Source organism: Mauremys mutica, chromosome 12 (assembly GCF_020497125.1).
Source record: "Mauremys mutica isolate MM-2020 ecotype Southern chromosome 12, ASM2049712v1, whole genome shotgun sequence".
NCBI classification, from domain to species: domain Eukaryota; kingdom Metazoa; phylum Chordata; order Testudines; family Geoemydidae; genus Mauremys; species Mauremys mutica.
Window position 1 is genome coordinate 31609110 of NC_059083.1, and position 22645 is coordinate 31631754.

Below are 22645 nucleotides of genomic sequence, written 5' to 3' on the forward strand. Positions count from 1 at the left end.
TGTTAATATTTTAACAAGCACCAAAAGTTAGGAATGTAAGGGAGTTAAACACACCGAACACTAAACCAGGGAGTTAGAGTCAGAACTGTGAGATGCTTGTGTTTCTTATCAGTTCTTCAAACACTGTTTCTAACACAACACAGCTGGTACCAGCCCCCTCACTTATCTCACTCTTTCCCAGGGCTTTATGAGACAATGCTGCTTCTCAGTATTTTTCCACTCTGGGATTACCCAGAAACCTCTGTTAGCCTGACTTCAGTCAGGTTGGCATAACTGGTTTTGTGCTACATCTTTATTCAGGCCTAACACAACCCCTTGGATCTTAACACAAGGAGAATTTAACCATCCCCTCTCCTTTCCCCCACCACTTCATGGTGAGTCCAGATTCAATCCCCTTGGATCTTAAAACAAGGAAAAATCAATCAGGTTCTTAAAAAGAAAGCTTTTAATTAAAGAAAGAAAGGTAAAAATAATCTCTGTAAAATCAAGATGGAAAACACTTTACAGGGTAATCAGATTCATACAACCCAGAGGAACCCCTTCTAGCCTTAGATTCAAAGTTACAGCAAACAGAGGTAAAATCGTCTCAGCAAAAAGGAACATGCCTTGTCTGGCTGTTACTTACAAGTTTAAAACATGAGAGACTGGTTCAGAAAGATTTGGAGAGCCTGAATTGATGTCTGGTCCCTCTAAGTCCCAAGAGTGAACAACCCCCAAAACAAAGAGCACAAACAAAAGACTTCCCCCCACCAAGATTTGAAAGTATCTTGTCCCCTTATTGGTCCTTTGGGTCAGGTGTCAGCCAGGTTTCCTAGCTTCTTAACGCTTTAAAGGTAAAAAAGGATTTTGGTGTCTCTGGCAATGAGGGATTTTATAGTACTGTACACTGGAGGGCTGTTCCCTTCCCTTTATAGTTATGACAACTGCTCAGAGCTGTGAAAACTTACACACCCTGTGTGATGTAGTTAGGTCAATCTAACACCTGATGTAGATGCAGACTGCTCAAGGGAAAATTTTTTGTTGCTCTAACTACTGCCTCTCCTGGAGGTGGATTTATTGCATTGATGGTAAAACCTCTTTTCTCCTCCTGCACCCCCAGAAGTTCTTCACCCCTTCCCCTCCCATATCTGGTGCTGCAGGGAGAGAGGGGGAGGAGCTTCCAGGAGTCACAGAGCTAAGAGGCCAGAGGTTGGGTAGACAGGAGTCCTCCAGGGCATAGGGGCTAGGATTACTTGGCTAGAGAAACCCATTTTTCCATTCTCAGTGGGCTCTTCCCCACGATGTCTCAGTGGCACTGTCTGACCCAGGATCCCCAGAGTCCTCCTGGATCATAGAGGACAGGAGCAAACAGGCTGCACAGTCCCTGGGTCAGTGATGGGATTGGCTTCTCTACCACACAGGAGCCTCCAGGATCATAGAGACGGGATGATAGAAAGGCCACAGGGAGAGGTCATAGAGACAAGGGTGTGTGAGGCTAGAGAGACTGATCTCAGGGCTTCCAGTGAGCTATTCCCCAGCCCCTCCCCTGTGTGTCTCAGGGACACAGGCTGAGCCGGGATCCCCCCACCCAGAGCCAGGGTCGGATTCTCTCCCCAGGGATGGAGCCCGGCGGGAAAGTGAAGATCGGGGCCTCGTCACCAGCATCGATAAATGTCACCTGCCCCCGGTCACAGTCCAGACAAACCCGGATCCTGCTGGGGAACCGGCTCAGGGGCAGGGGGGTCTCAGGAGAGGTGAGAGCCCAGAACTGACCCAGCCACTGCAAAGCCCAGATCCCCCCCTTAGGGCTAAGGCTGAACCCTTCCTTCCTCCTCACAGACTCTCTGGCCACCCCCACAGCCCAGAATAGCCCACCCCCCACCTCCACCTCCCAGCAATGTCTCCCCGAGGTGAATCCCTCACAGCCCAGCACACAACCACAAGTATCAAATCTCTCAGGGTTCTTGGGCAGTCGCTGCCGTCTGTCTCCCCATCTCACACTTTTCCGATCCTCAGACAGGACGAGGTTGGGATGAGCCGTGTCTGGATCCAGAGTCACATTCGCTGGGGAGAGAGAATCAGAGCGTTAGGGGCAGAGCTCGGCCCTGGGGGAAGCTGGGACCATTTCTCAAACTCCCCAGCAGCCCCGTCCTGGCTGGGTCAGTCCTGGATCCCAGGGAGCTGCCTCTGTCCTGGGCACCTGAGACTGAGCAGGGAGGTTACTGCAGCTCCTCAGAGTAGTGATCAATCTATCGGGGATCAATTTATAGAATCTAGTCTAGACGAGATGAATTGATCCCCGAGCTCTCTCCCCGTCAACTCCGGTTCTCCCCCGCCGCGAGCGGAAGCGGAGTCGATGGGGGAGGGGCAGTATCTTAGCTCAACCTCCCCCACCCCTTAGCATAGACCCGGGCCTAGTGTGTTTCTCATTTGCTTCCAGAAGCTTCAGCTCCCTGTTCCCTCTGCTGGGGCTGCTCCATTCCCAGGGGCACAGACACATCCAGGAAGGGATCAGAAGCTTTTATTGAGCAGGGAGCAGAGGAGGCCGGTACCAGCTTTATACCCCAGAGAGAAACTCCCTCCCCTAAGGCAGCCTCCACTCCCAGGCCAGGGAACAGAGAGGAAGGTGCAGCATTGGGGAAGATCTGCTTAAAACCATAGAGTAGGAGGTGGCACTGTTGATCTGTTTCCTTATTAAAACCTGCCCAGGATGGGTTTCTGGGGGGGCCTAAGAGCAGCCCCCAGCCCAGGTCCCCGCTCACTGGAATGTGATGTTGGCTTGGGATCTCCCCAGGAGTTCCGGACCCTTGGTAGAAGTTGGGGGTGGGGCACGAGGTCCCACCACTGGCGGCCCCGCATACTCCGTGGCCCTGCCCCATTACTCCTCTTCCCACCAAGTCCCTGACCCCTGGGAGCATTGCCTGCTGGGGAGAGCTCATGACCCTCCACCTGTCCTGGGTGGGTCTCTGCGGGCCTGAGAGCAGTCCCAGTCCCATGTACACGCTCCCCGGGGTGCTCCATCCAGAGCAGGTGGAGGGTGCAGGGCTCAACAGGGCCGCTCGGGCTCCCTGGGTGGGAGCCCAGCTCTGGTTTCTGGCCTGGCCAGGGGCAGGGTCTCGGGGGAAGAGGAGCAGGGGTGGGACTGCTGAGAGGGGCCAGTGCAGGGAAGAGGCTCCAATCTCACCCTGTCTGTGTGCTCTGAGTGGTTCCCCTCTTTTTCTCTCCAGTGCAGACGGCAGAGTGTCTGGAGGGGGAAAGGATAAGAGAGGTCAGATTTCAGGCTTCATCTTTATAACAGTATCATCACTCTGATCTCCTAGAACTGTGTTTTCATCATGACACAGAAAGAGACGGAGACACACTCAGGTATTTAATGTGAAAAGGTCTGAAACCTCTTTCCTCTCTCATTCAGGCATCTCCCAGCAATGGGCCCAACATCCTTGTGAACTCCCAACTTGTCAAAAGACATGAAATTGTAGAAAAGATCCTTGGGTCCTGATTCTGTCATCCCAGATCTGCTTAGGTTTCATCAGGGGAAGTTTGAGTCGTAAGACTGACGTCCCAGTTATGCTGGTACACCCTCAAGGTGATATTGGACACTGGACTATGAACTATTTCTGAAGAGCTAGAAAGCTCGCCATCTCCGCTATGAATCTGAACCTCGATGAATCAAACGCATGTCTGTATGTACACTGATCTTTTAACCATACTCTCTCTCTTTTGTTTTTTAATAAAGTGTAGTTTCGTTAACAAGAAATGGCTGTAGCGTGTATTTGTGTAAGATCTGAAACATTTGTTAACCTGGGGAGTAATGTGTCCGACCCTTTGGGATTGGTAGAACCTTTTCTGTTATATGATGAAGTAAGATTTTCAGAAATCGATGTATTTGACATAAGGGAAATGTTTCCTTAAGTGACCTTGTTATTAAGTGGTGTGTTCATTAAGTTCCCCTGTGGGACAAAGAGATGTTTCGACCACACAATGTGGTCAAAGACACCAGACACCCACAATGTGCTGCCCAGGAGCAGTTAGCAAAGTCCAAAAAATCCCATGTGGAGAAAAGGGTCAAAGTGACCCGTGCACATCAGTGTGTAATGACTGGTAATGAACGAATCAGAAACAAGAATAACTTGAAAGTATCTTGGACAGCAAAAGCCCTGCCAGTTAGAAGATACTTACAATGCATAACACACATGCGTGTGTAGTGTATGAGTTATACAAGATACTTCCTATTCATAACATTCAAAGGTGATTGGAAAAGAACTAATAAATATAGCCACCATCCTAGCCACCATGGATGTAGAGGCTCTCTACACAAACATCCCACACACAGATGGAATACAAGCTGCCAGGAACAGTATCCCTGATGATGCCACAGCACAACTGGTGGCTGAGCTCTGTGCCTTTATCCTCACACACAACTATTTCAAATGTGATGACAATATATATCTCCAGATCAGTGGCACCGCTATGGGCACCTGCATGGCCCCACAACATGCCAATATTTTTATGGCCGACCTGGAACAACGCTTCCTCAGCTCTCGTCCACTCACGCCCCTTCTCTACCTACACTACATTGATGACATCTTCATCATCTGGACCCATGGGAAGGAGACTCTGGAAAAATTCCACCACGATTTCAACAGCTTCCACCCCATCATCAACCTCAGTCTGGACCAGTCTACACGGGAGTTCCACTTCCTAGACACCACGGTACAACTAAGTGATGGTCACATTAACACCACTCTATACCGAAAACCTACCGACCGTTATGCCTACCTTCATGCCTCCAGCTTCCATCCCGGGCACATCACACGATTCATTGTCTACAGCCAAGCACTGAGGTACAACCGCATCTGCTCTAACCCCTCAGACAGAGACCAACACCTACAAAATCTCCACCAACCATTCTCAAAACTACAATACCCGCACGAGGAAATAAGGAAACAGATCAACAGAGCCAGACATGTACCCAGAAGCCTCCTACTGCAAGACAAACCCAAGAAAGAAACCAACAGGACTCCACTGGCCATCACATACAGTCCCCAGCTAAAACCCCTCCAACGCATCATCAGGGATCTACAACCCATCCTGGACAATGATCCCACACTTTCACAGGCCTTGGGTGGCCGGCCAGTCCTCGCCCACAGACAACCTGCCAACCTGAAGCATATTCTCACCAGTAACTGCACACCACACCATAGTAACTCTAGCTCGGGAACCAATCCATGCAACAAACCTCGATGCCAACTCTGCCCACATATCTACACCAGCGACACCATCACAGGACCTAACCAGATCTGCCACACCATCACCGGTCCATTCACCTGCCCATCCACCAATGTAATATACGCCATCATATGCCAGCAATGCCCCTCTGCTATGTACATTGGACAAACTGGACAGTCCCTAAGGAAAAGGATAAATGGACACAAATCAGATATTAGGAATGGCAATATACAAAAACCTGTAGGAGAACACTTCAACCGCCCTGGGCACACGATAGCAGACCTTAAGGTGGCCATTCTGCAGCAAAAAAACTTCAGAACCAGACTCCAAAGAGAAACTGCTGAGCTCCAGTTCATCTGCAAATTTGACACCATCAGCTCAGGATTAAACAAAGACTGTGAACGGCTCGCCAACTACAGAACCAGTTTCTCCTCCCTTGGTTTTCACACCTCAACTGCTAGAACAGGGCCTCATCCTCCCTGATTGAACTAACCTCGTTATCTCTAGCTTGCTTGCATATATATACCTGCCTCTGGAAATTTCCACTACATGCATCCGACGAAGTGGGTATTCACCCACGAAAGCTCACGCTCCAAAACGTCTGTTAGTCTATAAGGTGCCACAGGATTCTTTGCTGCTTTTACAAATCCAGACTAACACGGCTACCCCTCTGATAATAAATATATAATCTGGATGTGTAAAATACGTCAGACATTGTAAGGAGCATCATAGGAGAAATGCATCATGACCTGCCTGTGCCCCAGGAGAAGGTAAGTGGGCAGTATTTCTTTCAGTATGTCTGTCATTTCTTACTTTAACAGTAACTGTAATGGCAAGACATGCTTTTGGAACAAATAACGGGTTGAATTAATTAGTCTGAGTGTCTTGGACCCTAAGTGTGTGGCATTCTCATCCAACAATTAAATAGAAGCATAATCTAACTATGAACCAATTGACCAGAGCCATTCTCTTTCCACAGTCTCAGACACTTATCCCAGTTTCCCCTCCTAGATCCCTTCTAGGTACCTTTGAACTTCCTCAGAGCCTCCAGTAGAGCAATAGTTTTCTGGGAGAAACCACTGACTCGCTCTTCCAGTTCAGGAGAAATCTTCTCTGGCTGCTGCAACTTCCTCTTCTCACACCTGGAGAGAAACAATGTCATGTGATTACAATTCATTGTGACACTCATTATAAGTGGTTGCCAGGGAGTCGCTGCTCTAATGGGCCTGGAGTTAGAATTCCTCTGCTTTTCCCAGCTGCAGAAATCTGTCCCCTAGGAACTAGACTGAGGCACCAACTCCCACATCCCCAGCTCATTCCACGCAGGTCTCCAAACAGTCTTCAGGTGGGAAAGACTCTTGACCACTGCTGGCCTGGGCTGAATGGTAACCAGGGCCCCAGCAGTGACAGGACCATATTCCATCTCCACTATCCTGAGGAGGCCAGTCCCCCAGGGAGGTGACATCTCTGGGAAATACTTGAGGTCAGTCTTTCCCACTGAATGGAGAATTCCAGAATTTTCTGTGCAAGGGTGAGAACCTCTGGATGAAGTTGATCAGAGAGATTTGTATCTAGAATGTGACCTTTCCCGCACATTTTTCTGTACAGCCCTGGGGAGATGCAGTGCTAACATCACCATTAAGCCCTTTCCCAGTATTGTGAAGTGCGAGGGGGAGTGAGAGGGAGCCACATACCTGCTCAAGGTGCTTCTAACATCCTAGAGGGAAGGGAGAGAGAGAGAGGAAAGACTGTCAGTTCCATTTGATTCCCATAGGGGATCCCAGGGAAGGGATTTTGCAAATATGGGGAAGAGAGGCCCTGCCCTGATCCAAGGGCCATGGATTCCCTGAGCTAACGGGGCTTTTCCATCTCTAAGATCTCTGTCTGTAACTCTGCAAAGAACAATAGTCACTCACATGTCAGCAATGCACACGCCGAGTTACACTCAGATCTCAGACCGCTGGCTCCAGTGCTTATGATTCAGGAGCCCTCCCTTCCCTGTGTGGGGATCTGGGATGTTTCTAACCACAGGCGCTGGCTTCTAATTTGTCCCTGGAGGTGCTCAACCCCAGGCCCTGCCCCGATTCCACCCCTTCCCCAATGCCACACCCCCACTCTCCCTCTTACCACTGAGGCAGGTGGGAAGTGCTGGGAGGGAGGGGGAGGAGTTGATCGGTGGGCATGAGGTGCTAGGAGTAGAGGGGGGAGCTGGCTGCCAACGGGTGCTAAGGACCCACTAATTTTTTTTCATGGGTGCTCTAGCCCTTAAACACCCATGGAATTGGTGCCTCTGTTTCTCCCTGTCTCACCTGCAGGAATTCACTCGCTGGCTTCTGACACTTCCCCTCCAGCTCACTGATCAGCTCACTGAGATGGGAAATCTGCTCGGAGAGTTTACTGACATTTTCATTCTGGATCCTCACAATCTCCTCATCCAGCTTCCCCAGCTGGGCCAGCAGGAGTCGCTCTTGTTCCTTCAGGAACTGCCACAGTTGCTGAAATTCAGACACAATCTTCTGCCTCTCGGTTTGTGTTTGTCTCTGTATGAAAATAGGGCAAGGGCTGGTCAGGGACATGGATGTAGCCTGGGGTCCTTTCACGGAGAGCTGACTGTGTAGGAAGGAGAACTTTGTTGAAAATCCTAAGATTTCTGACATTTGACTTTACCCTAGGGAGAGGATTCTCTCACAGCTTCCCCTTCAGCCCCTGTATCTCTGAAAGGGAGGTTTCCATGTCTGTCATGTTAGCATATTATGTCATTCATGGTCTCTGGGAATTCAGACCCAGAGCAGCAGGAGGCAGGACTCAGCACTACACTGACAGAGACACCAGGGGAGAAAAAAGAAACAAACATGTTAATGCACAAAATGACCAGACCCAGTGGACAGCACTTCATGGGGACATTCAGTTCACTTGGGGGGGATTTCTGGGCAAGTCACAAGAGCGAGACATTAACTGACCAGCTGAAATGGAAGCTTAGGGCTTGTCTATGCACAAATCTAACTCAGTAATCCATGGTCATGGAGAAACACGCACAAGCCCACATTCACCAAGGCCACACAGGAATCTGCCTCCAAACAGACCTCCCACTGCCAGTCCCTGCTGGTTCATAACAACAGGCACCTACCAGATACTCCTGGCTTTTCCCCTCTCCAGTCACTTTCAATCCCAGCAGCTTTTCTCGCTCTTCCCTCAGAGTCTTCAATTGGGTCTGGATTTTTTCCTGAAGAAACAGAAATGATTTGGGAACTTTAATCTGAATGGTTGAGAGGGGTGTGGAGCTTTTCGTTTTTTCATCCAAGATGACTGTTGGTCCTAATCACTTTGTGTCATTATCAGACTCATTACCAATTCAGATTCAGTCTTTTTAGTAATTAGACAGAGATCTCAATTATAACCACGCATTATTGATATTTGTGAATTGATGAGTGGTACAGAGCATAGCAGGACATTGGAGTCACATGGAGGTGAATCAATAAATCTGTTCTTGAGGTTTAATGAACAAAGTGATACAAATCCCAGAATCCACCAGGTTTTCAATATGGGCTGGGATTTCAGCCCTGAAGCCCTGGGGACTTCACTGGTTGGGCTGAGCTGGTCTAGGCACCGGGGCAAACCCCATGAGACGTCGGGAGGCCATTCGTCTGTTTGGAAGCTCCACAGTCCTAGTTTTGTGGAGCACTATTCGTGTCTGGTAGGCACCCAGCACTGGGTGTGGCTTCGTCCAGTGAAAAAGAGGGAAGAGGAGACCGAGGATGCAGGAGGACACCAGTGAGCGTGGGGGCAGGGGTGTGAGTGGCACTTCCATGCAGAATGATGCAGGTGGGGTCGAGCTGACAAAGGCGGGGGAGGGCCCAAGCAGGCTGATCGATTCAGGTGTGGGAGGGCCTCATGCAGGCAGGCATAGGGATGTCCTATATTCTGGCGATGCCTCAGGGCCCCTCCTAATGAGGCAGATTTGTATAAGGAACTGTTGGGATTTGCCCCAGTGCTGCCCTAAATCCTTTCCGTGGCAATGCCCTCTGGGTAGGTCCCCACTGTCCCATTCCCTGGTAAAGATCCTGGAAGCAGTGCATTCTGGGAGATTTCTAAAGGCTGCCTGGGAGAACTAACAGAACAGCTCTGGCTGGTCCTTGCCCACGTACACAACAGAACAGGTCAGACTGGCCGCGGTCACCTCCAGCCTGGGGTTGGTTTTGCTACAACCCAGTGTAATCCCAGTGGTACTTGGAATGGACCTGAGCTGCGTGGAGCCCTTTTGTGTGCGGACTGAAGGTACTCGGGGTCCCACGCAGCGTTTAGCCCAGTGATCTCCTCTAGTCCAGACCGGTAGCATCTGAGTTTAACCCCTCATGGAGCAACACAGGAGTTCAGGTTCCCCCTGGGAAACCTGGTATCCCTGGTGAGTCTGGGGCTTTTCTCAAGGAGTCTTTTCCTCCTAGTGTCCACATGTCATCATTGCTCCGTGCTCCTGAGGGGGACAGTGTAGCCTAGTGGTTAGGGCACTGGGCTTGGCCTTGGAAAAATGGGGGTTTATACCTGGCTCTGACACTGACCTACTGAGTCACCTTGAACAAATCACTTCCCCTCTTTGTGCCTCAGTTTCCCCTCCCACCTTTTGTCTCTCTTGTCCAGTTAGACCAGGGGTGGGACAACATGGGAGCGGGGAGGGGCTAGCCTCCCCAGCCAGGAGATCAGGGGACGAGCAGGATGGGCCTGTGGCTGGATGTGGCCCGCAGGCCGTAGTTTGCCCACATCTAAGTTAGATTGTAAATGGCTCAGGGCAGGGATTGTTCCTCACTGGGTTTTCTACAGGGCCCCCCACAATCGAGGTCAGATCTCATCTGGGGGCTGTAGGGGCTGCTGGGATGCCTATAACAATAATAAACACTGTGACACAGTCAGTAATAACAGCCACAGCTTGTAACTCCCCCTTCTCCAGCCTGAAGGCAGCACTCCCACATAGACTGGCCTGCAGCTCTTGTGAATCAAACCTCACTAGTCATTTAATGACTTCTGGTCTGCAGAGAGTTCCCTTAGTTCACTGGTGGGAGCTGGGTTTGAAAAGGTTTCAGCTGCTCAGAGAAAAGTTTCCCACATCAGACAATTTTTAAATCCTTCTGCTGCCTTTCTTGCCAGGCTGCAGTATCATTAATTTGTACAACCTCTTTCATGCAATGAAGGCTACACACAGGTGAGTGACGCAGTTACACCTGTCTCAGGAAACTTGTGATGCCATGAACCTGTAATTCAAATCCAAAGTTATTATCCATTAGACTGGACAGCAGTTCCTACCTTGTACTCCTGGGCAGCCTCCTGTATGGGAACCACAGTGTGAGCGCGGTGAGCCCTGGACTCTCTGCAGATCATACAGATGGAGGTTTGATCCTCTTCACAGAATAGTTTCGGAGCCTCCTGGTGTTCCCCACACACCCCGTCCCCTCCTCTTCCCTTTGCTGCCTGTAAACTCAGTTGCTTGGCGATTTCCACCATGTTTGCCAGCTGCCTGTTGGGCCTGAGGTTTCTCTGTTGCACAGTTTGTCTGCACTGAGGGCAGGAGGCTGCTGTATTGGATCCCTCCCAGCACTGGGCGATGCAGGCTCGGCAGAAATTGTGCCCACACTCCAGAGTGACAGGTTCTGTGAAATACTCCAGACAGACGGGACATGTTGCTTCCTCCTGGAGACTTTCCACGGGGTTCTCTGCAGCCATGGCTCCCTCTGGGCAGTTTGTAACAGGCTTTGTTTCACATTCCTGAGTTCACACTATGCCCAGCCTGCAGCAGCAAGGGGGTGTTTCCCTTCCTGGAACTGACTCCTGCTCTTTGTTCAGGTGGAAGGGGCCTAACTGTAAAATTACAGCCCTGGATGTTGTGGTGAAAAATTTACCACTGGCGCTGTGGTCTGGCAATCAGCCCCTGTGCTGGTGGGGAAGGTCACTGGGGCTTCACATGGACGTCAGCTCTCCCTGTGAGGATGAGCCTGCTGGAGCAGGGTCTGTGTGTCTGAGGAGCGATAGACTCAGTGGAATTCTTTTTTTTTATACTATACAATTTTGACAGATAATGCTCATTTTAAGCAATTTTTATATTTACTCTAAACTTTCACAGTTGCACAAAAATCTGGGTTCCAGCATTTCATTCCAATTGTTACCAATTAAAATTTTCACAGCTGTGGGAAATTATGGGAGTTCAGACAATATTTTGGCAGACAATAACTATTGAATGACACTGGACACTGAGATTCAAAAAGTTGAAACTTTAGAAGTGCTAAAATTGTCTGTGGGCAGCTAAATCTCCTCCCTCCCCCAGCAGCTCCCCCAGGGCAATAACCCAATTCCTCCCCCACCACCACATGGGCAGAGGCTGAAAGTCCATGTGATGGCAGCTCCGGGGCCTGTGGAATGTGCTGGGATCTCAGCCTGGGCCCTAGTGGGGCAGGTGACCCTGTAACAGTGTCGGGGACTCAAACCCAGACGGCGACGTTCATTGTCTGACCGCAGAGAGACAGGCAACACCAGCAAGGTCCGATCAAAAGCTCTTTATTGACAAGCGCACGCATCAATAGAGAGCAGCCCATCTCCAGAGAGAACCAGCTGCTCTTTACATCTTAGTATCAGCCTATATAGACAGTTCTATCGTGTCATAGATCATTCACTTGAGCAACCCCCCCGACCCAGCTTTTCTAACAACTAGAAACTAGATACCTTTAATATACACGCATGCCTAGTCCCCTGTGTTTACAGCATTAGATGATTAATAATCTCTTAACAAGCACCAAAAGTTAGGAAAACAAAACAGACAGAAAACTGAACCAGGGAGTGAGAGTAAAGACGCTGGGAGGCTGGGGTTTCTTATCAGTTCTTCAAACAAACTGTTGCTAACACAGCACAGCTGGGACTATGCCAGGAATGCAGCCCCTCGCTTATCTCACTTTTTCCCAGTGCTTTGTGAGACATGCTGCATCTCAGTATTTTTCCACTCAGGGATTACCCAGAAACCACTGTTAGCCTGACTTCGGTCAGGTTGCCATAACTGGTTTTGTGCTACATCTCTATTCAGGCCTAACAACAGGGCCACACCCAGCAAGGCCTGCACTGATTTTCTCCCTATTTGTCAGTCCCAGCAGAGAGGCCAGGGACTCAGTGCTGTACTGAGACCAAGCTCCTCCCCACCAGGTGAGGGCTGGGGCCCAGTGGCCAAGGGCAGCGGGTGTGAGGGGAGATGGCACTAGGGGTCCTGCACTGCACAGGGTGTGGGACAAACAGAGAGATCTAGGGGTCCCTGGTTCAGTGCTGGGTGTGCTGGCCAAGACAGCAGCCGTCACCCCTGTTCTTAGCCTGGCGGCTCCTGCTTCTGTTTCCCTGCAAAGTCTCCTCAGCTCTCGGGGACTCCTGACTCTCTGCAGATGGCAATGGGTGTGAAGGGAGCTGGCGCTGGGGCTCCTGCACTGTACAGGGGATGGGCTAACCAGAGATCTCCTGTCCCCAAGGCTCTCAGGCCACTTGTCCAGCCTGGCTGCAGGAGGGGATCTGGGGACAGACAGAGGGGGCCTGGGAGAGTCTGGGGGGGCAGCCACCTAGGAACAGACACTGAAATCCAGCGGTGGTGAGAAAGGCAAAGGGGCAGGTGCTCAGGGCTGTGTCCCTTAGATATTCACAGCTCATGTCAGTGAAGATGCTGATTGGGTGGTCACTAGGGGTTGAACAATCAAAATTATAATTCAACGTACAATGGATCTTAGTAATTGGTGTCAAACAATGACTGAGAAACCTTCACCAGCTACTTCCCCAGGGATGTCGATAGCCAGAGTGTTAATAAACTTTTTTTGCAAGCAGAGACCCCAAGGCACAAGAAGATCCCACGCCCTGACCTGGTGCCTCTTGAAAGCAGAGGAAAGATTCCCACTCACATAAAAGGCTTTTGGATCAATCTCTGAGTGACTTGGTCAGTCACCCTGAGTGCCAGTCACTGCACCCCAAAACTGGGTACTCTGCACATGTAGTGCAGCGGGGTTGGGGAGGTGAAATCCAGCCCCATCCTGGACCCGGGACATAGGGCCCCAGCACAGCACAGACTGTGCACCCTAAAGTCAGCCCCTCCCCCAGCCTGTGCAGGGGTGGGGCCACTGAGAGGGGCTGGCACTGGGAAGAAGCTGGCACGGCGGGCAGGAGCTGTTCCTTATGGGGAGGAGCTGATCAGCTGCCCTGCCCTGCACTACCACTGCCTGTGACACTCCGCACGTGCCCAAGGCTTGCAGTGGCCTCCTGCCCCCAAACTGTGCCCATGTCAAAAAATGGGCAGAGCTCAGTGGCCTTACCACCATGGCCCCTGGTCTACCCTGTTCCAGTGCCCCTGGATCTCCTCACTGCTAAATGGGCTAGTTTTAGGGCTTTGTGTCCTGGCCACTGTCGCTTTGGTTGGTAACTTTAGCTACAATCCCAGGGAGATTTTTGCACTGGAATTTTCTCCTAATTTAAAGACAATCTTCTCCTAAAATCTCACCCTGTCTGAATGGTCCTAGGGATTTCCCCTTTTTCTCTCCAGTTCAGACAGCAGAGTGTCTGGAAGAGGAAAGGAGAAGAGAGGTGAGATTTAAGGCTTTCATATTATTACAGCGTCCCCAGTCTGAACTCCCAGAACTGTGTTTTAATTATGACAGAGAAATAGACAGAGAAACACTTGGGTATTTAATATAAAAAGGTCTGAAACTGTCTATTTTGTCCCTCATTCAGGCATCTCCCAGCAATGGAACCAACATCCAATGAAGCCTCACAACGATCCCAGGACAGACAATCTGTAAGTGAGATTTACTTTTCCCTCATCATCCCCTCCCACCCCTCGGACTCCAATTGGTTTGTCTCATTAACTTGCTGCCTTTTGTCATAACCTAGACCCAGATCATGCAAAGACTTTGGCATAAAAGTAACTTTACCCACTTGGGTTCCTTTGACACTAACGGGATGTTCAGAGTGCCCTGGAGCGCTGGCTGCAGCCCCCGTGCGCCACTGGGATTCCCCTTCCAGGAGACATTGAAGCTGCTTCTCCTCCAGCAGCTAGTCCAATCTGTCCTCTTGCTGCTGCAGCCTCACTGCTATTGGCAGTGTGCTCACTCCAGCAGTGTCAGCATGTTTACATGCACCCATCTGGGAATCACACCTCCCAGGTGCTGTGTAGACGTGCCCTCACCGAACTAGGACATTTGCAATGTAAGTAGGGTCTGAATGAGCTCTCCTTTGACACCTAGTGGTGAGCTGGGGAAGAGGACTTCAGGAGCTGCCATGTTTGCATGAACACCCCCACCCTGCCTCGGTGCTCAGCATGATGGGGCTGCTTTGCCCAAACGATCCCTTTTGGCTGGTATTGGATCACCAGTCAGTTTCTTATTGGGGGCAGAGGTACTAAAGCAGGGGTAGGCAACCTATGGCATGCGTGCCGAAGGCGGCACGCGAGCTGATTTTCAGTGGCACTCACACTGCCCGGGTCCTGGCCACCGGTCCGGGGGGTTCTGCATATTAATTTAATTTTAAATGAAGCTTCTTAGACATTTTAAAAACCTTATTTACTTTACATACAACAATAGTTTAGTTTTATATTATAGACTTATAGAAATAAACCTTCTAAAAAACGTTAAAATGTATTACTGGCACGCGAAACCTTATGTTAGAGTGAATAAATGAAGACTCGGCACAGCACTGCTGAAAGGTTGCCGAGCCCTGTACTAAAGTGTTGTTATCCTTGTGTGTGAATCAAGGGCAGCAGAACTGTGCTTGGCATACCCTCATTGAGAGGCTCACCCTCAACTCAACTGCCCTTGCTGGGCAGGAGATGTTGGTGCCAAAGACTAGTGGAGCTGTGAGAGGGGCGGGTGAGATATCTGTACTAGATGGTATAAGCCCTGGATGCTCTCCAATCCTTTCTGTGTCCACTGTGTAATCATAGAGCTGGTTAAGATTCAATGGGGAGTTTTGTAACATACCAACAGATCTGCAATCACTGATTGTCAGGTCTCATCATTAGATCTTCGTTGGGAGAGTTGCTCTGATACAGTAGACTGCCCTGTCTGTGCTACCAGTGAGGCTCCCCCACTAGCAGCTGAAATCACTGAGAGCTGTGCTAAGTGGTGTGACGTGAAGATGTCCCAGAGAGTGTAGGGTGGCGAGCCAATAACTGGCTGAGCAGCTGGTGCGCTGGTAAGTAGAGCTGTGAGTGGCTGGCAGGGCCGGCTCCAGATGCCAGCGCGCCAAGCCTGCGGAAGGTCCGCTGGTCCCGCGGCTCTGGTGGAGCATCCACCCGCCTGCCAAAGGGAGGTCCACCAGAGCCGCGGGACCAGTGGACCCTCCGCAGGACGTCTGCGAGAGGTCCACCGGCGCCGCGGGACCGGCGCCTGGCAGAGCACCCCCCGTGGCTTGCCGCCCTGCTTGGGGCGGCGAAAATCCTAGAGCCGCACCTGGTGGCTGGCAAGGCAGCCGGTGCCAGAGGAAATGCCTGGACAGTGGAGCAAGCAAGATGCACCCCCTGGTCCCCGCCAGGTTGAGAGGTGAACTCTGGAGATGCACCTCTACATTTTGGGTCTTCACTGTGAGTGCTGCAGAGGGAGAAGGGGTGGGCACGTCAAAGGAACTTTTGGTTGCTTGAATTAAAAACCTGAGACAAAAGGTCACTGCCCAATGTTTTCCAGGGTGATTGTTTTGCTCATGGTTTTATGTTTATTAATCCAGCTTGCAGCAGTTCCCCTAACGAATGCTGTGCAATTTCCCTCCTTTCATTCAAAGGTTCTGTTCTACATTCACACTCCGTGCTTGCAAGAGGGGAGCTATTGCCTCTAGAGGCACCCAGGGGTGGTGTGTAATTTTCTCAGGTTACTGGTGGGGCTGGAGCCGGGTCTATTGTATTGTTGAAAAGGAACCCCTAGATCAGTGGTTCCCCAACTGGAGTTTGTGAACCCCTGGGGATTCATGAAATGTTACAGGGGCTTCTCGGGGAAAAATTCCCTAATGGCGGACAGAGCTGTCCCTAGGCACCCTGGGCAGCCCGGGTCAGCAGCCCAGATCTCCTGGACTTCCAAGAGCGAAGCAGGGCAAAGCCAGCATCTCTATCACGCTGAGGAGATTTAAACTTCAAGACTCCTTAGAAGAAATGGAAAGGGAGGGGATATTTTTTAATGTTTTTAAAATTAAATAGGCAGAACAAGTTTAAGTTTTGTTGTAATGTGCATTGTTTGCCTGCACTGCTCAAGACCTGAATGCTTGTGTAGGAGGAACTCTGTGAGTTGGCCAGGGGTGAAAGTAACTTACTGGGCTTACCGGTACTGCTGGAGTCCTGAGGGGGCATGGCCTCAACCAGACGAGGTGGTACCTCTCAAGATTTAAAGGCCCTGGGGCACTAGCTGTGGCTGGGAGCCCCAGGGCCTTTAAATCAACCAGGAGCTCCCAGCTGCAGAGGTGGCTGGGAGCCCCCGGGGCTCAGGAGAAAATTAAAAGCCTGGGGCTCCAGCTACCATGGCGCTCCAGACCCTTTAAATCCCCACTGCAGCTCCGGCTGCCGGAGCCGCGGACGTGGAGTTTAAAGGGCCCTGGGTTGCCCACAGCAACGGCACCCAAGCCCTTTAAATCCGGCTCCAGCCTGGCCACCGAAGCCGCGGGCGGAGGGTTTAAAAGGGCTCTGGGCTGAGCACAGCCACGGCACCCCAGAGCACTTTAAATCCGGCCCCAGCCCAGCCGCCAGAGCCGCGCGGGGGGGGGGGGGGGAGGATTAAAGGGCCCTGGACTGCCAGCTGTGGTGGGGAACCCAGAGCCATTTAAGTCCCCGCAGCGGAAGCAGGTGCGGTCCAGCACGGCATACAGGCTCTTGCCAGTACGCCATACCGGCCTGTACCAGCTTACTTTCACCTCTGGAGTTGGCTTCTTAAATACCTTCCTGCTGTTTCACATCTGATGCTCCTTGATGAAACCTAGGAGCCTTGTCTTATAACAGGCTTATTCAAAGTGACACACGCTACGAAAGTGTGAGCTTAGAAGTGTGCTGCCGTTTTCATAACGTAATAAAAATACTGTCACGATAAATGATAATTAATAATAAATAGTGTGTAATAAGCATGTCATAAAAACAAATTGTATAATTTATAATCACTGCTATTATAATTTATACTCAGGTAAAGGAGAAAATCCCTGGAAATATTCATTTTTAGGAAGGGGTTCACAGGACTTGACATTTTAGTGAAAGGGGTTCATGGGTTGTTAAAGTTTGGGACCCACTGCCCTAGATATTGAACCCAGGCGTGGTTGCTGCCAGCTCCCCCCGGCAGAAGGGTTATATTAATACACAGTGAGGGCATCCACAGCCACACACAGACTTGCACTGAAACAATAGGTGGGAACTAAACCCCCTTGAGTGATTTCAGTGGCAATGTGTGTGCAGAGGAGCCTTGGCTTGGCTGTGTCTTGCTGAACATCTAACCACCCGCCTGGGACCAGCCGGGCTACAGGAGCTGCCTGGGTTTAGGTCAGAGGCAGCTGGTGTGTGTTAGTGACAACGCATGAAAATGGCAACAACTCATTAATCTGGAGCAAACCTGGAGCTGAAGGGTGATTTCATGGTAAATCTTCTAAGATTTATGTCATTGCAATCCAGGGCCGCCCAGAGGATTCCGGGGGCCCGGGGTCTTCGGCGGCAGGGGGCCCTTCCGTTCCTGGACCCGCCGCCGAAGTGCCCTGAAGACCCGCGGCGGGGGCCCCCCTCTGCCGAATTACCGCCGAAGCGGGACCCGCCGCCGAAGCGCAGCCCGGTCTTTGGCGGTAATTACCGCCGAAGACCGGGCTGCACGTCGGGGGCGGGTCCCGCTCCGTCTTCGGCGGTAATTCGCCAGCGGGGGGTCCTTCCGCCCCGGAGCGGAAGGACCCCCCGCCGGCGAAGACCGGGAGCGGCAGAAGCTCCTGCGCCCGGCCACACAAGCGTGGGGCTCGGGGCCTGGGGCAAATTGCCCCTCTTGCCCCCCCTCTGGGCGGCCCTGTTGCAATCTAAAGGTCACAGCTGAGCCCCTTCAAAACACGAGCTAAGAGCTAGAAAGAAGAGTTTAGGTTTTAATTGTGTAAAACTCCAACCACAAAAGGGAAAGTAACAATCCAACCCATTCCCCACCCCAATCCCCCAACCTGTTCCAGCTGCCCCAGTCTCTTCCTGTCATTTTGTCTCCTTGGGCCAATACCGAGTTCATTATCACTGTGTTGACTGGGTCTGCTGGGGGGAAATACAAGCCAGGGATCCATGTTTTGGTTTGTCTGACTCTGGGCAGAAGAGTATCAGGCCAGACAGAAGGGACAATGGGGACTGCTCGGCACACAAAGCTGGACATGCTCAAGTCCAGTTAGCAGCAATTGCTCCTCTGCACAGGCTCTTTGCTGCTGGAGCTCCCCGCAAATGCTTCCCACCAACGCATTTGCCTCCACAGGTCTAGCTTTTGACTGTGGTTGCACCAATTCTCCTTTGACCTGAGCAGTTAGCCAGTGTTTGGGGCCTTGCTAGGTTCTTCCATTGGCAGGAGAAATGGATTATAGGACTCAGGTATTTCTTTGGTGCAATCTTTATTATTTACAAACAATATCCACACATTCCTGTGCCCTGAACACGGTACAAACAAACAGCAGTTGGCAGTTTCTTTACTCAGAACTCCACGTCTGCCTTTCCGGGGAACCCCGGCCTGAAGCAAGCTCTGTGACTCAGTTTCCTGCTGGGATCACACTCAGGACTGGTTCTCTTGGCTTTCTGCCTCACGCACACCAAGCTGCCAGCCAGTCCCTCAGCCCCTGTGTTTCCAGGCAGCTCCAGGGAAACCCCTCTTAGGCCTGCTCTACACTTAACACTTAGATCAACCTGGGAATGCTATTCAGGGCTGTGAAACTTTGTGTGCTGTGAGTGCCACAGCTAGATCGACCTAACCTCCGGTCCAGACAATGGAATTCTGCAGGTGACCTTGCTACAGCCTGTGAGAAAGGGGGATAAACTAGAGCGATGGAAAAAACACTTCCGGATGCATCTACACTATGGCACTTCAGTGACACAGCTGTAGGTCTGCTGTAGTAGCAATATTCTTCCTGAGACCTGGTCTACACCTAAAACTTAGGTCAGTCTAGCTACATCACTTAGAGCTGTGAAAACTTTCACACCCCGTGTGATGTAGTCAGGGCCGGCTCCAGACCCCAGCGCAGCAAGCACGCGCGTGGGGCGGCATTTGCCGGCAGGGGCGGCAGGCGGGTCCGGCGGACCTCCCGCAGTCATGCCTGCGGCAGGTCCACCGGAACCCCGGGAGCAGCGGACCTCCCGCGGGCATGACTGCGGAGGGGGCGCTCGGCCCGCGGCTCTAGTGGACCTCCCGCAGGCATGACTGCGGACGGTCCGCTGGTCGCGCGGCTCCACTGGACCTCCCGCAGGCGTGCCTGTGGAAGCTCCACGGGAGCCGTGGGACCAGCGAACCCTCCGCAGCTGCGGGAGGTCCAGCCGAGCCGCACGACCAGCGGAGCCTCCACAGTCATGCCCGCGGGAGGTCCGCTGCTCCCGGGATTCCGGTGCACCTCCCGCGCATGACTGCTTGGGGCGGCCAAATTCGTAGAGCCGCACCTGGATGTAGTTAGGTCAATCTAACCCCTGATGTAGACGCAGATAAGTCAAGGGAAGAATTCTTTGTTGCTCTAACTACTGTGTCTTCTGGAGGTGGATTTACTGCATTGATGGAAAATCTCTTTTATAGACATAGGAAGTGTCTATGCTAGTCACTCATTTCTACTGGATATTGGGATGAATGCACACTCCACAGTCCCTGGGTCTCCTTCTCCCAGGCTTCCGGCTGGTGTGGAGCTTCCAGCTTCTTCCCAAACTGCCAAATCCCAATTAACTAATTCTGTGTCCCTGCCACCCCACATATGCCTGTCTCCAGCTCCACGTTAATACTGCCCCACAACCCCACATCACTACTACCCCCAACCCCTCCATCAGTTGTGACCCCACAGCCCCCACGGCCCCTTTTCTCCTCCCATAACTGGTGCTGAAGGGAGGGAGGGGGAGGAGCTTCTAGGGGTCATAGAGCTAAGAGGCCAGAGGGTTGCATAGACAGGAGTCCTCCAGGCCATAGGGGCTGGGATTACTTGGTTAGAGAAACCCATTTTTCCATTCCCAGCGGGCTGTTCTCCCCAGATGTCTCAGTGACACTGTCTGACCCAGGATCCCAAGAGTCCTCCTGGATTATAGAGGACAGTGGGAAACAGGCTGCACAGTCCTGGGGCAGTGATGCTATTGGCTTCTCTACCACGCAGCAGCCTCCAGGGTCATAGAGACGGGATGATAGAAAGGTCACAGAGACAAGGGTGTGTGAGGCTAGAGAGGCTGATTTCCGGGCTCCCAGTGAGATATTCCCCCGCCCCTGCGTGTCTCAGGGACACAGTCTGAACCGGGATCCTACCCCCACCCAGAGCCAGGGTCGGATTCTCTCCCCAGGGACGGAGCCCGGCGGGAAAGTGAAGATCGGGGCCTCGTCACCAGCATCGATAAATGTCACCTGCCCCTGGTCACAGTCCAGACAAACCCGGATCCTGCTGGGGGCCCGGCTCAGGGGCAGGAGGGTCACAGGGGAGGTGAGAGCCTGGAACTGATCCCTCAACTGCTCCACAGCCCAGATCCCCCCCTCAGGGTTAAGGCTGATCCATCCCTTCCTCCTCACAGACTCTCTGGCCACCCCCACAGCCCAGCATCGCCCAGCCACCACCTCCACCTCCACCTCCCAGCAATGTCTCCCCGAGGTGAATCCCTCACAGCCCAACACACAGGCCCAAGTATCAAATCTCTCAGGGGTGTTGGGCAGTCGCTGCTGCCATGTGTCTTCCCGTCTCACACTTTTCCGATCCTCAGACAGGACGAGGATGGGATGAGCCGTGTCTGGATCCAGAGTCACATTCACTGGGGAGAGAGAATCAGAGTGTTAGGGGCAGAGCTCGGCCCTGGGGGAGCCTGGGACCATTTCTCACATTCCCCAGCAGCCCCGTCCTGGCTGGGACAGGCCTGGATCCCAGGGAGCTGCCTCTGCCCTGGGCACCTGAGACTGAGCAGAGACGTCACTGCAGCTCCTTGGGGTAATGATCGATCTATCGGGGATCAATTTATAGAATCTAGTCTAGACACGATGAATCGATCCCTGAGCTCTCTCCCCATCAACTCCGGTTCTCCCCCCGCCGCAAGAGGCAGAAGCGGAGTTGATGGGGGAGGGGCAGTATCTTAGCTCGACCCCCCCCCCCCCGACCCCTTAGCATAGACCAGGGCCTAGTGTGTTTCTCATTTGCTTCCAGAAGCTTCAGCTCCCGGCTCCCCCTGCTGGGGCTGCTCCATTCCCAGGGGCACAGACACAGCCAGGAAGGCGTCAGAAGCTTTTCTTGAGCAGGGAGCAGAGGAGGCCGGTACCAGTTTTATACCCCAGAGGGAAACTCCCTCCCCTAATGCAGCCTCCACTCCCAGGCCAGGGAACAGAGAGGAAGGTGCAGCATAGAGCCGTTTAACATCAGAGAGTAGGAGGTGGCATTGGGTCGGGGAGCCCATTCCCCAGCCCAGAGAGAGGGGAGGACCTGCCAGCATCACAGGGAGAGCGTCTCCCCAATCCAGGAAGCAGGGAGCAGCTCCAATGGGAGAGTCCAGTCCTGCCCACAGGAAAGCAGGATGGTGGAGAAGAGCGATAGGGTGAAGTTGAGGGATGCGTTAGCCGTCAGGGCAGAGAGCTCTGTTCGGGTGCTGCTCAGTGAGTGTTTCTGTTCATCAGTGTGGGCATGAACTCAGCACTAAGGTTGGTGTCATGATTGTTTGTGTGATTTCGGCTTGGGATCTCCCCAGGAGTTCCGGACCCTTGGTAGAAGTTGGGGATGGGGCACGAGATCCCACCACTGGTGGCCCCGCCCACTCCGTGGCCCTGCCCCATTACTCCTCTTCCCACCAAGCCCTGACCCCTGGCCAGTCTGGGAACGTTGCCTGCTGGGGAGAGCCCTGGACCCTCCACCTGCCCTGGGTGGGTTTCTGGGGGGCCTGAGATCAGTCCCATGTCCCCGCTCCCCGTGATGCTCCACCCAGGGCAGGTGGAGGGTGCAAGGCTCCTCAGTGCTGCTCGGGCTCCCTGGGTGGGAGCCCAGCTCTGGTTTCTGGTCTGGCCAGGGGCAGGGTCTCGGGGGAAGAGGAGCAGGGGTGGGGCCACTGAAAGGGGCCAGCGCCAGGAAGCTGCTGCAATCTCACCCTGTCTGTGTGCTCCGAGTGGTTCCCCTCTTTTTCTCTCCAGTGTAGATGGCAGAGTGTCTGGAGGGGGAAAGGATAAGAGAGGTGAGATTTCAGGCTTCGTATTTATAACAGCATCATCACTCTGATCTCCTAGAACTGTGTTTTCATCATGACATAGAAACAGACAGAGACACT

The 22645-nt window shown here is 52.3% G+C and overlaps 2 protein-coding genes across 2 annotated transcripts in view; both read right to left on the bottom strand.

Moving 5' to 3' along the window:
- Positions 1-685: 685 nt before the first annotated feature.
- The window catches only part of LOC123345536 (zinc finger protein RFP-like), a 56256-nt gene continuing 34296 nt past the window's right edge, over positions 686-22645 (bottom strand). Inside the window, exon 7 of the mRNA XM_044982514.1 lies at positions 686-2043. Within this exon, the coding sequence (XP_044838449.1) occupies positions 1535-2043 (509 nt within the window). The 3' untranslated portion in view covers positions 686-1534. The remainder of the gene's footprint in view (positions 2044-22645) is intronic.
- Positions 7700-11052, bottom strand: LOC123345545 (E3 ubiquitin-protein ligase TRIM41-like). Its single transcript, XM_044982521.1, has 2 exons — positions 10504-11052; positions 7700-8431 (listed from the first exon to the last, which is right to left on the bottom strand). Exons 1-2 carry the CDS (start codon positions 10918-10920, stop codon positions 8255-8257), a joined length of 594 nt encoding a protein of 197 aa, XP_044838456.1. The 5' UTR covers positions 10921-11052; the 3' UTR covers positions 7700-8254.

What these genes read in the sequence shown, in the direction of transcription:
- LOC123345545 (XM_044982521.1), bottom strand. Translation starts at nt 10,920, where the DNA reads ATGGCTGCAGAGAACCCCGTGGAAAGTCTCCAGGAGGAAGCAACATGT. An exon ending in AGGCTGCCCAGGAGTACAAG is followed by an intron (nt 8,432 to 10,503) that starts GTAGGAACTGCT and finishes CTGTTTCTTCAG; the next exon opens with GAAAAAATCCAGACCCAATT.